Raw genomic sequence first — 15,905 nt, 5'->3', positions numbered from 1 at the left:
TTTCCTGGAAAATGAAATTTTGTGAGAGTTTGAAAAGTCATGGCAGCAGTGATGATAGGATGTGAAACCTGGTTGCCTTCCCATGCATGCAAGTGTCTGTCAATAACTGGGTGGAAGGACCTGATACTCATCTGCCAATTCCCTTTCTCCGATATTAAAATCTAAGCAAACTCTACTTTATTCTCGGGAAAGAGAGGAAAAATCTTCTGCTACAGAGCCAGAAGAGGGAGCTATTTGCTCATCCATGTCTTGAGATTTCCTGTCTACACACCTTAGCATGATCAGCTGGTACCTAGGTGAAAGGGATTGTGACATGAGAGGTGATGGAGCAAAGGACTGCTATTCTCATTCTTGGTTTGGCCAGTTTTCTCTGTTTTAGCAGATGGGGCCCTGTGATTTATTTTCTTCATTGCCTTCACTTGATACAAACGGCAAACTGCTCCAGATTCCTCAAGCCAAGCAAAATGGGGCCCACACGCCAACCCGATGACATGCTGTAATGCAGTTCCTGATGCAGATGAAACACAACAGCCCTGTAGCAGTTATTAATGACTCCCATCCCAGGACCACCTTCTAGCTAGCCATAAATACAGAGAAGACAACTCCTTGGCATCTCTATCAATAAAGCAGGACAGGACTATTATGCCTCCCTCTCTTGTTGGGCCAGGGAAAGGGTTTGGTGGGCTCCATGCAAAGGAAAATCAAATGGCGTTGAAGAGAAGCAATGCGATGCCCAGTGTACTTCCTTTTGAATCCTTCCTGCCCCCTTCCGGGAGCCAAGGCAATCAGGAAAAACCCTTGGGAACCAAGTCCTCTCCAAAGAGGCATGAGTTTATTGCAGTAAAACTGCAGTGTTTGACACTATGGAGAAATATGCCAGACATACTTGGCAACAGCAAGTGGAAAGTTAGCCTAATAAGCAGTAAATTATCCCACTCTTTCCCTGAGGAGGGATAATGAATTTCTCCCAAGTAAAGGAAGAGAGAGGGAGAGAGAGAGAGAGGGAGAAAGTGTAACAGTGAGTACAAACAGGGTCTCTGGCTTCGAGATTCTACATGGAACAGTAACCAAATTCCCACAAATTTGTCACATGTGTGTGGAATTTGATCCATTTTGTGTAAACGATGGCTAGAATGCGGTGGGGGAATAGCTGGCACATTCTGCAGCATCTGTTAGGAAAGCTATTGTAATAAGAGTCTCTGAGGGTTCCAGGACAATAACCATCTCAAGTCCACGTACCTGCAGTTGAAGCCAGTTTCCTGAGCCACCCAAGTGGTGGGATCTTTCCTTTTGCCCGTAGGAAATAAACTAAGAATCAAGATTACAAATAAATACTTTCTCTGGGCTGGGAGACTGCTACAGTCAATTACCCAAACAACCGTGAAGGCCCTTGGTAGGACCGCATAACAAATCCCAGAAGCTACGACCAAAATAGGCTTCCGTTGTAACCAATAACGTGCTACATTATGGAACTCTGGATGGCTTTAAAGGCTGGAATAAAGCCATATTGGAAGGGGGAGGTGTTGTGTGTCCTCTGACTTGACAATATCAGACCTAAAGGTGGTGGAAATCCAAGTATTTAGCAGCTACTATGAATGTTTTTAACCTACATTTCAAGGGCATATGTAAATTCCACCTCCATGCTTGCAGATGTTGGTCACCATGTCGAATCAGCAACCAATGGCTGGAATTGAGTCATATTTTGACAAATGTACTCTCTGTCTCTCTGAACCCAGCAGGACACGAGCAAATCTATGCCTTTATTGCTTGTATTGCCATGTAAACAATAATAATTAGCACTGGTAGCAACATTGTCCCCAAAACAGGAGTGCAATAATTGTCACAGCCCACTTGCATGAGGGCTGCTCTTATATCAAGGCAATAAGTCTTGGATAGACCCTTGTAAGTTAAGGAAATGGCAGGAGTGGCCTTCAGGCTTTGTGACTTGACTAACTGGTGTTCTCAAATATTACTAGTCTGACGCTGAATTGGCCCGTTTTTGACAACAATTACTTCTAGAAGTTGTTCTGGAGATGTGGCAACCATACAGGCTTTGAGCCCAGTTAACCTGGAAATGAAGAGCACAGCAGGCCAAATGCTAGAAAGGAAGTTTTCACCTAGTGGTTAGAGGCCATTGCAAAGGAGGCAAGATGGGAGGGAGTTCCAAACTTGGAAGGGAGTTCCAAATTCTAGGGCCGCCCAGAGCCTTTCTGCTATTTATTACCTACTTTTCTTCCTCTGCATTTCTCATGGGTACGCAATATGTCACACCTTATAGCCATAAAGCAAAGTGGTTCATGCAGTAGCTAAAACATGGTTGTTAGTGTGAACAAGAGCTGGGGAAGCTGCACATTCTGAGCTGGAAGTCTTGTTTATATCTGAACTCAGGCCGGTGAGAGAAATTATCCTGGAGGTACAGCACACATTTTGTGTTTTAGCCACATGTTCCAAGGCTCGGCCTAGGACTGGAAAAAAGACTCCAGAACTGATCTCTGTCTCAGGTAAGTCCTGCTTTTTCTAGCCCCTTTTATTTGGTCTTCTCACACATACCATGCTGCTCACAAGTGCTCAGAGATGCTTTCCCTTGACATCTTCTGGTTCTCTGTGTTAGTAGCTGTAAGTCAAAGTTGTTGGAGCTCATGACAGGGGGCCTTACAAATAAAGAGAGGACTTTTGAGCCACACCTTTCATTGCATTTTCTCAGTCATTGTTGTTTCATCAGGAGAGAGACTTTCAGAGTCCATCTTGGATGCTCTGGCTACAATTCCATCTCCGTATCTCTTTATGGCAGGGGTGGTTCTCATGATGTTGTTGGACTACAGCTCCCATGATTCTTGACCATTGCCTCTGCTGGTGGGGGCTGATGGGAGTCATAGTCCAACAACACCTGGAGGGCTCCCCCTGCTTCATGGAGACCGTTGTGTGCAATAATTTTGCCAGCCTCAAGAGAGTGCTGGTGTGACAAGACAAAAAATGAATAGTGGTAATGATTGTTGAAATTACTTTCCTAATGGCATATAATGTAGAACCTGATGTATTCCATTAAGGCAGCAATCAAATCATCGTCATGTAATGACACATCTCAAACCTCCATAAAGAGACTTTGTAGGAAAGGAATGGTGGAAAGAGATTTCTATAATAAATTATGAAGAGAACTAGAATTTGTGAAAATTTTAATTGTGCCTCCACCAGGAATATGAGAGAGGAATAATGAACTGCCCTAGTTGAATATGAAAGCAAGGTTCTGCTTTTGTCATAAAAAGCAATTGAGGAGGTGTCTGGTTTCACTAAGGGGTAAATGTGTGGATAATGACTGGTGGGACGGAAAAAATGGGCTCAGAGCTTTTGAGGACCTCTTTGAATTATGTTAGTCTTGTGGGAGAATAAAGGATTTGATCGATCAATACAGATCCAGGTACCTGGTCTTGTGCGAAGCAAATGAAAAAGCAAGGGAAGGCACAGTACAAAATACATTTGTGAAAGAACTCGTCTGAAATCTGCCCTTACATTTACTCTCTCTAGCATTAAATCGGTCTTCCAAAACACATTATTTTCAAAATAATCTCATTCGTTCAAACTAGGTGTGTCATATTAATTACATTCATTTTCATTAGGATCTAGTTCCATATGATGATTGCTTTTGACATTTTTATTTTATCCTTCCAAGTTGCTCAGGGCCCCTCCCCACACATTTTATTTTCACAACCACCCTGGGGGTCGGTTAAGTTGAGAGATAGCTAGTGACTTGTCCAGGGTCACCCAATTGCTTTTTGGGTGAATGGGAATTTGAAACCGGATCTTCCCAGACCTAGTCCAGCACTCAAACTATTCCACCACCCAACGCCAATTAAATACTTAACTATTTGGTTAGGGTTGCTTCTGTGTGTTGCTATTGGCAAACTTCCTGCATCAGAAAACAGTGAAGGGTTAGCAAATCTTAATTCTTTCACAAAGACCATCTAGTGGCAAAGGCAATTCAATCCAATCATGAGTTTAAAAAATCAGTAACAACTCATTTGTCAATCAAGACTTGGTGATCTACAGCCAGGTACATTACTGCAGGAAACATGTGTTGTGTTGTGTGACTTTCAGTTCTACTTATGTCTATCTGCATATGAGCTATTTGATACTAATACTGTTGGTCTTCATTATCTCCAGATGAAGCATCAGAAGTAGAGGTTTTGTGACCCACTTGTTATGCATGTTGAAAGTTGAACATGAGGAAGCAATGATGGATTAGCCTAGTGGAAAAATGTGCAGTATGTGCAGTGAATGGTAGCCAGACCTCTCTCTGAGCTTCTGGCAGGGCTTGCTGGCTTTTCTACAGAAGGCTTTCCAATTACATTGTAATAATCCAATCCAAAATTGGTAACTGATAGACAAAAAGCTCAATTTCACTTATTAACCCAAAAGCTTATTAAAGTCGTTAATAAGTTCGTCTATAGTTTTCTGATAGTTCTTATTTGTTAGTGTTGTAACCTGCTCTGAGTTCTTCTGACCAAGAGCGGGATGTAAAATTTAAAAATAAATGAAAATCCATTGGCCACATCTCAATGTGAGCAGCTTGTTGTTCTGATTGAAAGTGGAGGGTAGAGTAGCCTCTTATTTTCAGCATGCTTTTTGCTTCCCTGACATTCCTACTTTCAACCTTGAAATCCTCAGTGACCTCCCCTTTATTCTTTTATTCTGGTGGGAACAGACAGTGACACCCACCATAATCAGTAAGGCAGGAATAGTTCATAGATCCACTGTGGGGACTATAGGAGTCCTGAGCATCTGGCAGGGCTGGCCTGAGAGGATTATATGCCCTGGAGGAAAAATAGCTCTGCACCCATCCTCAGCTTTGGGTCTCTACTCTTCCCAGTTCTACACACACACACACACACACACACACACACACACACACACACACACACACCTTCCTTGTCCTGACTGGCACTGACTTCTGAAGCTGTGCTGCCCAGCAAGGCAATGTGTATTACAGTTGCTAGGTAACTGCAAAGCTCAATGATCTGGTTAAGCATGGGTGGGGGTATACATGCCCTAGCCCCTCTGGTATCCCAGGTCAGACTCCCTGTTTCTCAAAGTTAGCACCAGCGAGCTTCCGTGGGCCTGTCCCACATGTTGCTATTCTGACTCCAGCTGCACCAATATGAACATGAACATCTTCCCCTCCCACATCTCGAGAGCCATAGCAGGGCCTGCTCCAAACCCAAAGCCCTTTGAAGTGTGTCGGAAGCATTAAACAAAGAATGCAGTCTCCATGGAGATGGTACCCCACAAACTTGACCAATCTGCCTCGGCTCCCTCCCCCTTAACCACACAGCACTCCATGTCCAATTATAACAAATCAGATAGGAAGAGAGATGGTTGGGTAGGATAAATGAGATGGAGGACTGTTGCAAAATGCTCAACTGCACAGGAAACTTAATCTGCAGGTACAAATAGTTATCCAGAGGCGTGTGTGTGTGTGTGTGTGTGAGAGAGAGAGAGAGAGAGAGAGAGAGAGAGAGAGAGAGAGTGTGTGTGTGTGTGTGTGTGTGTGTGTGAGAGAGAGAGAGAGAGAGAGAGAGAGAGAGAGAGAGAGAGAGAGAGAGAGAGAGAGAGAGAGAGAGAGATCTGTTGTTCCTATCTAGCGACCTATTTGCGTCTATGCCCAAGCCTGCAGCTGATTATGTAATGATAATGCAATTGGTTCCCTCTTCTCAATAATGTCCACTGTTACTGTATCCCAGCACCAACACCATTTTCCAGGTCACAAGCACACCACACATTTATAGCACATAGCTTCATCCAAAAAATCTTGGGAATTATAGTTTGTGAAGGGTGCTGGGGAACTGTAGCTGTATGAGAGGTAAACTACAGTTCTCAGAATTCTTTGTGCTTTAAATGTATAGTGTGAATATGCCTGTAAACTAGCTCCCTTCAAAGTGAAAGGTGTGTGCTTGTGTATATACCAGGTAAGGATGAAACAGCATAAAACTGGCTTGTAGGAATTGGGATGGTTTCCTTATCAAGTAAAGTTTTGGGATGCAGAGACCTAAGTAGGAAGCCCATGGTTGAGGAAGCAGTGAAATATGAAGATAGACTAGCTAGACTCCCAAATTTCTGTCAGTAGCCCCAGGGGCCAAGAGCAAAGAATGCCAGTTGTGTTACCTTTGTGTTGTAGTAGTTACATGGTGCAACAAGGCCCAAACAGTTTTCTCTTTGGCTGCAGCGTTTGTGTACTGAATATTTAGCATCTTTTAACAAAGATAGCATATTCTAAACAGAAGCCTTTTCAGGAGTTAACAGAGCTCCTTCCCTTGTGCACTGAAATCCAACACAGCAAACTCCTGTGCACACTTTCTAATATTTTCTGTTGCCATGAAAATAATTCAAACCAAGGGCCCATGGAGAGGTTTGGGGCTGGAGCCACTATAAGCTGATGGTTCAGACTTGAGCTGTTTCAGTCCCACTTGCCTCCCAGGTCCCTTTCTTTCTATATTGCTTGTTCTGTTGGGTTCTCTCCAACAAAGAAGCCTTGCAGGGTTATTTTACTGATTAATAGACTAGCTTTCTACTTGCTGCTGCCAAAACTGCCTGCTGTATTTCTTCATGCTGTCACTCTGTGTTGCCTTCAGGACAAAAAAAAAGGAGTCTAGCCCACCCTAACTGAACTTCTGCAGAGTTACTGACTTCCATGATTAAGAATTACATTTTCTACAGCAGCAAGGCCTCTAAAAGTCTCTATGGAACCAGATAGTGCAGCAATTAGAGGGTGAGATCCTGGCTAACTCCTGCTGTCTCTTTCTGGATCTGCCATTGCTGAAGGGGGCTAATAACCGTCTCTTGCTTCTCAGCTGTGGAAGAACTCATGAAGGGTGACCTACCTCACAGGATTGTTGTAAAGATTACATAAGTGGAGTAGGGGGACACAGACACTATCCTGAGCTCCTTGGAGGAAAGGCAGGATAAGATTTAATTAATTAATTAATTAACTAGTCAAGCTCTTTCCCTCCTCCCACGCCTCGGTTTTACTGTTGTGGTGATACCATTCTGAGTGATAGAAGTTCCTAAATATTTTTTATTTAATAATTTGTTTAATTCTTCCAACCAAACTGTGTTAAAAAAGTAATATTAATTATAGTATAAACATAAATATTGAATATAAATTGCTCCTCCCCCCATGAACAGTATATCAGATTACATTTCTTTAAAACATAATATAGTCTACAAGTCTGATTAAAAATCTTATATTTAACATAATATTTGATGTCCTATGGGACGCTGGTGGCGCTGTGGGTTAAACCACTGAGCCTAGGGCTTGCTGATCAGAAGGATGGTGGTTCAAATCTCCGCGATGGGGTGAGCTCCCGTTGCTTGGTCCCTGCTCCTGCCAACCTAGCAGTTTGAAAGTATGTCAAAGTGCAAGTAGATAAATAGGTACCGCTCCGGCGGGAAGCTAAACGGCATTTCCGTGTGCTGCTCTGGTTCGCCAGAAGCGGCTCAGTCATGCTGGCCACATGATCTGGAAGCTGTACGCCGGCTCCCTCGGCCAGTAACGCGAGATGAGTGCCGCAACCCTAGAGTCGGTCACGACTGGACCTAATGGTCAGGGGTCCTTTTACCTTTACCTTGATGTCCTATAATATATAATATTAATTTTTCCTTTACAGTGTTCATTCTTTTCTACGAAGTTCCTAAATAAGTAGTAGGACCTCTTTTTAAAATGTTGTGGTTTATCTCTCTAGGCCCTATCCCAACATTTCCCAAAAAGCTGTGGAGTACTGTAGAGGCAAAACTTGGTCAAGAAAACTCTGGTTCATGGTTTAAGCAGGCCTAATATTTTGTCTTGAGGGTGGAAATGTCCTCTGCCTGTTTTCTGCAATGTTAAGAAATAGAAATTGCTGAGAAGGCCTTAGTCAAATTAAGAAAATACACCATTGGGAGGAAGTTACAATATTTTTACTCAATTGCAGCAGCAGCTGTGACTTTCACAAGCCTCATTGTGCCCTGATAAGGCTCAAAGACATGCCAGTTCCTCAGAACAATGGAAACCTGTTTCTGCAGGTGTCTGCCCCATGACCTTTCATTTACTATTTTGCCTTCTCTTTAAGAAAAGGGATGTCTTGCTTTAAATTTGTCCCTTCTTCAGGTTCGGAGCTGCTTGTGGCCATTTTCCTTCTAAACTAGTCCTTTGAGGCTGGGGCTTTGGTTTATGAACAATCTTAAGTTTTATATACACAATTTTCTTATTTTATTTTTGCTTTTTGACTGGTGAGGTTTAAACAAAAACATTTTATTATTCAGCTTTTTCCCTCCCAAAAAGCATTCATCTCCTACAAAAGTATCTAGAATTTATCTCTTAACACTCCTCCAAGTCCACAGAAACCTGTTCCTTTGAACCTCTGCTTGGTTGGTAGCCGTAATATTCTTTTTTAATTCTTTCCTTACTATTTAGGGTAAGTTAACTGTAGAGCCATAGCATAGCAAAGCTCTTAACTAGTTTGGAAAGGTGGAAGTGCTAAGTCAAAGAAGAGCTGAATAGTTAAAATTGTTGATATTTTGCATGTCATATGATATTTTGCATGTTGCATGTTGTTGATATTTTGCATGTCGTAATTATGTTTTGTTATAGTCATTTTATCTTACACTTCAAATTTTTCTTCTATCTAAGCAAAATTAAGGTTAAAGGTTAAATATTAATAGATCCCAATTCATGTAACTCCCAAATCTGTTACTGATCCAGTTCTTGTTGCTACGGAGCAAATAGATGATAATAAAGCAACTGATAGAGACTGTGTTGGTCCTTCAGACCCTCACAGGGCTGAGAAGCAAAGAAAATCCAGAGGTCTGTGTTGTTCCAAACCTTGCTGCTCATGTTCTACTTGTTGCTGTTCATAAAGCAATCAGTTCAAAGGGTCTTGGGACTAAGACTGGACTGCTGTTTCTTCCACCACATAGTGCTCCTTGGGATGGGAGAGGGACCCAAGGACTTGTATTTTCCCTCAGATGACTTAGATAACCAGAAGAGTGAAGATGAAAAATTGAGTCATCTTCCACTAACCCTCTTCTTTATCATGCTGAGACAGGAGAAAGAAGAAGAGCGAGGGGCTTGCTTCCTCCCCCAGAGGGGTGACCCCTACCAAAATAACCTATCATTGTACATTGCAAATACACCAGTAACTCAAGCAGGGCAAAGGATGGCATTTACATGCCCTCCTGCAAGAAGTGCACCTGAACTAAGTGCTCCTTCCGCATCCTTTTACAGGGGAAAATGTCACCACCACAGTGTTTTGATTTGAATCCTACATCCAGAGAGACTCTGGGTGGAAAGTTTGCACCCACTGCCAAACCCCAGAGCTTATTCAGCCAGTGTTATTCCCAGTGCTGTGTCAGATTCATTTCTGTTTGCATTGGGATAGAGAGATTTTAAACATTTATTTTCTTTCATGCAATAGGCTCCCTCGCCCTCTCTCTTGGTTCGCTTAGGTAAAGGTAAAGGGGCCCCTGACCATCAGGTCCAGTCGTGTCCAACTCTGGGGTTGCGGCGCTCATCTCGCTCTATAGGCCGAGGGAGCCGGCGTTTGTCCGCAGACAGCTTCCAGGTCATGTGGCCAGCATGACAAAGCTGCTTCTGGCGAACCAGAGCAGCACACGGAAACGCCGTTTACCTTCCCGCCGGAGCGGTCCCTATTTATCTACTTGCACTTTGATGTGCTTTCGAACTGCTAGGTTGGCAGGAGCTGGGACCGAGCAACGGGAGCTCATCCCATTGCAGGGATTCGAACCGCCGACCTTCTGATCAGCAAGCCCTAGAAACTCTTGAGTGCTGAGGTCTGGTGTGCATTTGTGACAGCTCAGGGGAGATGGTTTTCTCCCTTCACTGTGCCTAGATCACTTTGGTCTCAAGCTTTGCACACCTGTCACAGGAGAACTGCGGAGGAAGCCAATTCTGCTGCTCCCTGGGAAGGACAGGTGTAGGCATAACTCAAAGTAATTACTCATAGCCTTGAAAATCATCCTCACCTGAGGTTCAGAGGAACAGGTGGGATGGGAGTTGTATACTGTATTTCACTTTTCCAGCTGTTGGGTGCTCTACCACAAGTTTTACCTTGGTGTCATAGACCAACTATTTCCTAGTAAGGTTTGGACTGATGGCAGCAGGCCCCCCTTGCAGTGTGGAGGATTGGCTGCTCCCAGAAACTCGGGGAAGCCCAAGGGATTGCTGAATGCTATGGGAGGATTCTCCATGACTGGCCCTAGTCTTGCTGTGTAATGGTAAGAGAAACATTAGCATAGTTGCTCATGAGCGTGCCCTCTCCATCAGTGTGGGGGGAGCTCTGACGATTAAAAAAGGCAGGATGGTGGCCAAGGTGGTACAAATAGTGTATCAAATGCAACCAAGCATAGGCAAGATCATGCATAATCATGTCTACCACATAGCAGTGAAGGAGACCTACTTCTCTGAGACTACTGTGTCCTTGAGAAGTTGTCCAGCAGAACTTTTCTTAGAGGTGATAGGGTTGGTGGGAACTTCCCTGAAGGGTGATAGACTAGAACCCTTTGACTCCTGTTGAGACAGGTTGGCTAGGCACTTTGGTGGCAAAGTTGCTCGCATCTGGGCTGAGCTTATGACAGGCCTAGTGGGGTGTCTAGAGCACTGGTCTTCAACCTAATCCAAGGTGGGTTGCAGCAGGAGCACTCTACCACCATGCAAATATATGGTGCAAGATTACAAAATGGGTCCCCATATGCATGTTGGGATTAAAAGTGGGTCCTGAGCCTGAAAAGGTCTCTGGACGACTGCTCTAGATTGCTCTCATTTTGTTTGGGATGAGTTTCCCTTGATGAGGCTCAAGGTTATAGACAATATACTTTAAAGTGTTTGGCCTACCACCTGAAATCTCAACCTTTGCACTTATCTTGTAAGAGCTAGCCAAGGTGGAATGACGGGGGTGGTAGTGGCTAATTCCACCTTTCAGGAAGGGAATGTGCCAACTGCTTTGGAAGAGGCAGTACTGAACTCCTTCCTCAAGAAGACCTCCCTGAGAGTTTAACAATGATGAGTTTTCTTTGAGGTTGATCTGGGAGTGAAAATGGTACCTTTCACAAAACAAAAAAATAATGAGTGTGTTTCCACAGTGAGCCTACTGCTCAAATTATGTATGTCTTTATGCATGCTGAATACACCTTCATTGTACCTAGGATACCCATGTGCTTAAAGATAAATGGACAGCCCTTAGCAATTTAGAGTAAACAGAATAAAAAGTGGAGAAAGCTATATATTGTTGTCTAGGTAGAACGGCTTCACTATTCATGTTTTGAGCACCTTAAAAATGGCACCAGCCTTATCAGGCAGTCATATTCAACAAAATAAGGACTCAATAGTTTAATCTAGAATTTGCTTTTTTGTTGACTGAGGTGATAACACCGAGTTGGCTGTGTCTTTCTCAACCCTTCACATGTGCATATGGTTAGCCTCTCTCTCTAGCTGTCATTAAGGAAGACTTCCAAGTTGGTGCTGTATCTGCATTGCATGCAAATAGGTGTTTCTTCCTCGCTGCCAAATTTGTACCTGCTTCTAGTAAGGAAAATGTACCAAAAGGTTGCCAAATCTAGTACCGTATGCTCTAGATTTACCACCAGTCAGAATCTAAGACTGCCTGATGAATGAGTCTGCCTGTTTGCATAATGAATAGATATGTGGGATGTAATATACACCTAAACAGGCAAATAAATTGTGGGCTACCCTAAATAGTAAGCAGAATGCTACCCATGGATTGGTTGTGGAGAGCAACATCTGTGGCAAACAAGCGGGATCTTTGGAGATGAGATCAATTGCCACCATTTGAAGAGTTATTGTTGCTGTTTAGAGGCAGAATTGCTCAGATTTGGACAAAATTGGATGCCACAATTTGAGCAAGTCCAATGAGGATTTCTAGAGTACTGTCTGTTCCATCTATACTGGATTAGTTTACATTATTGCAGCCTGAGGATGTGGACAAATTGCTTTAAGAAGTGCAGCCAACCACCTGCCTCCTTGTGCCTTGCCCATCTTGGTTTCTTAGAGCTAGTCGTAGGGAGCAGACTGGATGGGTTCAGGGACTGATTAATACTTCACTGGAGAAGGGGTAGATGAAGGAGGCAGTGGTTTGTCCCATCCTTAAGGAGACCTCCCTGGACCCAGAAGTGTTAACAGTTATTGCTGTGGAGAATAGAGAGTTGGCAGTCTACTTTCAGGCCTGCTTGGAGGGAACTGATTACTTGGAGACATTCAAGTCTGGCTTTAGGTCTGCTTGTGGCACTTAAGCTTTCTTGATCACCCTGGTTTATGACATTTGTCAGGAGAGAAATGTGAGGGGAGTATGACCCTGCTCATTCTTCTCAATCTCTCAGTGGCTTTTGATACTGTTAACCATGGTATCCTTATGGAGCATCTCAGGGAGGAGGTGGGGCTTGAGGGCACTGTGCTTTACTAGTTGTACTCCTGCTTCTAGAGCTGTTTCCAGAAAGTAGATATGGGGGGCTACAGTCTGGTATGATGGGAGGTATTCTGTGGTGTCTGTCCCACTGGATTTCATCTTTCCCCAATGCTATTTAACGTTTATATGAAGCTTTTGGGAGCTGTCATTAGGAGATTTTTGGTGAAGTGCCATCAATAAGCAGATGGCACCCAGATTCTAGTCCATTTGAAACTGGAGAGGAGGTTGAGGTGTTAGACTGGTGCTTGGAAACTCTTATTGGTGGGTGTGTTACCTGTCTGTAACATCAGACATCAACAGTCAATATAGGAGTAGAGAGGTAATCAGTGGTGGCCTGGTATTGGGCTTGGGCAATCATTTACATGTGAATATCCAAAAGGTAGTGTCATATATAGGTACGGTAAGGTAAGGTAAGGTAAGGTAAGGTAAGGTAAGGTAAGGTAAGGAAAGGACATATGTGGACCCCATTCTCTCATCATCAGTTTGACCACATTCAAGTTAAATTCCAAACCCCAGCAGCTGTGGATAGTCTAGTTTCCTGTAGATTAAACAAACACACACACACACACACACACACACACACACACAGCACTACTACACCTGAGAAGCTGATGCGATTCCAGGTATCTTAAGGTTACATCCCTTTGTTTTTCAGCTCCATTCATACTGAAAGCTCAGGGTGTTCTCAGATTCCCTTCTGTTCCTAAAAGGGCAAAGCACCCTAGCTTGCCAATTCACTTCAGAAGAGTCTTCCTTTGAAATTTACACCACCCTAGCAATTGAGCTAATAAGCCAAAAGCATGCATTTATTCAAGGGGAGTTGGGTGCACTCATTGATGGCGTGAGATGGTGGAAAAAGCCAATATGGTTTTGTGTTCTTGTATAGATCGGATTGTGACCTCAGAGAGTTTTACATCAAAATACAACCTATCAACAGAAATCACAAAAAACCCTGTTTACCACAAATGACTATCCAAGGACAGCTCAACCCCATTGTGTGTGTGTGTCTGAGTGAGGAGGGCGACTCTCCTTCCCTGGGCCTCTGTGTCTGGCCTGCTACTTTGGGACGCTCTTCGCCTATTTTTCTCTATGTGCATCTTTACAAGACGCGTGACTGCGTCTCTCCACGACAGACTCTCAGAGCGTGTGCTTCGCTGGGTCTTGGGTGTGTGTGTACGTACGTGTGTGTACACGCGAGTGTATAGCTCTCTCTTCCGCGGAGGTGTCTTGCCAGTTGGCTGGTGGTTCCGCGAGTGCGTTAAGTGGGAGCCTCCTCTCTGCTTCCCTGGGCAGACAGTGCGCGCCTTTCTTGTCCCGTTTCGCCCCCTCCCGGCCCTCTGTCGGAGAAGAGGGTGGGTGGGTGGCGGTGGCGGGGAGAGATCTGGGCGCCCGAGGCGGGTGAGGAGACTGAAGGGGGGACGGGGGCGGAGCCAAGGCTGCTCCTGCTGTCTGGGCTTGATGGATGAGACGAGGGCTCTGGATGTGTGTCTTTGAGAGCGAGGCAGCGAGACGCGAAGGCAGCGCGTGTTCCTGTGCTTAACCCTCCTGGGCGGCCGGGGCTTTTTCCTCCTGTGACCCGGACAGGCGACGAAGGCGCGAAGTGGAAGAAGCAGAAGCCGGGATCGCCCGCCTGCGCCAGAAGGCAGCCTCTCCACTCCACGCCGCCTCGGCGAGCGCGCCGTGCGATCATGTGCGGGGCAGCCCCTCGCTAGCCAGCGCAGGCAGCATGGCTCCCGTGAAGCGAGCGGCGTCGGGCGGCGTGTGGCTGCGGGCGGGAGCCTGCCTCTTGGCCTGGGCGGCCTTTTGCCGGGTCCGGGCGAGCGCCTGTCCCGCGCCGTGCGCCTGCAGCGGCACCACCGTCGACTGTCACGGACTGGGGCTCCGCAGCGTCCCCAAGAACATCCCGAGGAGTGCAGAAAGGCTGTAAGTGCTGGGGAGGATCGCGTGCCTCGGAGGGGGAGACATTTGCGACCCCGGGGGGTCCTTGGGGTGGCCCCTCTCTCGGGTAGGGGATCCGCCGGTGCCGGCCGCCACACCCCCTCTCCCGCCCTCACAATGGAGCCCAGCCGCTTAGGATGTGCCACTGCGAGACGCGCTCAGACGGTCCGAGATGGGGGGCAGACAATGATCCCTCTGGGGGAAGTAGGGACGTGGGGAGGGAGTTGGGTCGGGCTGAGGCAGCCGCCGCAGATCCCTTCGGGGTCTCCGGGAACAATCACTCGATTGCCTTTGTTAGGGAACTGCGGCGCGCCCCCGTGCGGGTGTGCCCCCCTCCCAAACCATTGGGTGGGTGTGTAACGTCTCCCCAACCCACCCCGTCTCTCACACGTGCACCAGAGTCCGGTGGCCTGCAGGTCCGGGTCAGGTTTAGAGCAGCGCGGGTCGTGGGAGGGGGGATTCCTGCTGAGCGCGATCCGGCCATTGCGCTGCGCCTACTTGCAACGCGCGAGATGCCCGGGACCAGGCTAACTTTAGCTGCACGAGCTGGCTGCTCGGCAAGGTTCCAGAAACGGGGAGCACGCACCGTGGACGCGTATGTGTGTGCTGGCGCGTTCACGCGGGTGTGAATCTCCTGTGGGCCGGCTGGCGAGGGCTGCTTATTTTCTCCATTTATCTGCATGCAGTGTGTGTGTGTGTGTGTGTGTTCGTGTGTTCGTGTTCTGTCCGCTCTAGTAAGACTCTCTGGGGAAACTGCCTCCTCTTCTGTGGAGCTAGATGGATGCCTTTTGGGGGGGGTCCTAGGAAAGTCAAGTCCTCTTTAGGAGCGTAGCCCCCTTTCCTACCCCTTATATAACTGGCCACACCACGTAAGTGTATCTGACAAGGCTGCACCCACACTATACATTTATTTCCCCCAAATAATCCTGCGAACTGCAAATTGCATGCCCCGAGCTACAATTCCCAGCACCCTTAGCAAACTACAGCTCCCAGGATTCTCTGGGGGAAGAAATGGGCTTGAAATGTGGAGCAGCTGGAGGAGGTGGGTGTGGAGGATGGAATCTGGACCGTGGAGTCTTGAGTGTCCCTTGCCTCCTCTTCCAAATCCTTACAGGAGGGGGCTTGCTGTCTCTAGCCAAGCCTGCAGCCCTGGTGGCTGTCCTTTCCCATCTCTCCCTTTGCCCCCTCTTTCCGCAGTTTAATGAGGGGTGAAGAAAGAGGATCCATGGGGTGGGGGGAGAAATCCTCTCCCCATGATCAACCCTTCCCACTCAGGCAATATCCATGGCAAAAGCAGAATACCAGGGAGATAAAGGGGAGATCGAGTGGGGTGGAAGAGACAGACAAGGGAATGGCAGCCCAGGCACTGTGTGTGCCTTTCATCTCTGCATGTGAGGTTCTGAATTATCCAGAATAAAGGCAGGAGGGGAGGGGAGGGAATGGGAGCTCAACTGGAACAGGGGCTGATCATTAACGCACACACACACCCCTCCTCATTAC

At 46.2% G+C, this 15,905-nt stretch overlaps 1 protein-coding gene across 3 annotated transcripts in view; it reads left to right on the top strand.

Moving 5' to 3' along the window:
* The first annotated feature begins 13,951 nt into the window (after positions 1 to 13,951).
* SLIT1 (slit guidance ligand 1) overlaps positions 13,952 to 15,905 on the top strand; it is a 124,924-nt gene continuing 122,970 nt past the window's right edge. For 2 of the 3 annotated variants that reach the window (XR_015950249.1, XM_035133598.3), the window contains exon 1: positions 13,952 to 14,390. Coding sequence is in view for 2 of the 3 variants with exons in the window: in XM_035133598.3 (XP_034989489.2) it covers positions 14,194 to 14,390 (197 nt within the window). In the remaining variant the exon portion in view is untranslated. The remainder of the gene's footprint in view (positions 14,391 to 15,905) is intronic. The other variant, XM_088670685.1, reaches the window with a different exon arrangement.

Source organism: Zootoca vivipara, chromosome 5 (assembly GCF_965207765.1).
Source record: "Zootoca vivipara chromosome 5, rZooViv2.hap1.1, whole genome shotgun sequence".
In the NCBI taxonomy this organism is placed as follows: Eukaryota; Metazoa; Chordata; class Lepidosauria; order Squamata; family Lacertidae; genus Zootoca; species Zootoca vivipara.
Note: the sequence above shows the minus strand (reverse complement) of the source record. Positions and strands in the feature narration are given on the sequence as shown.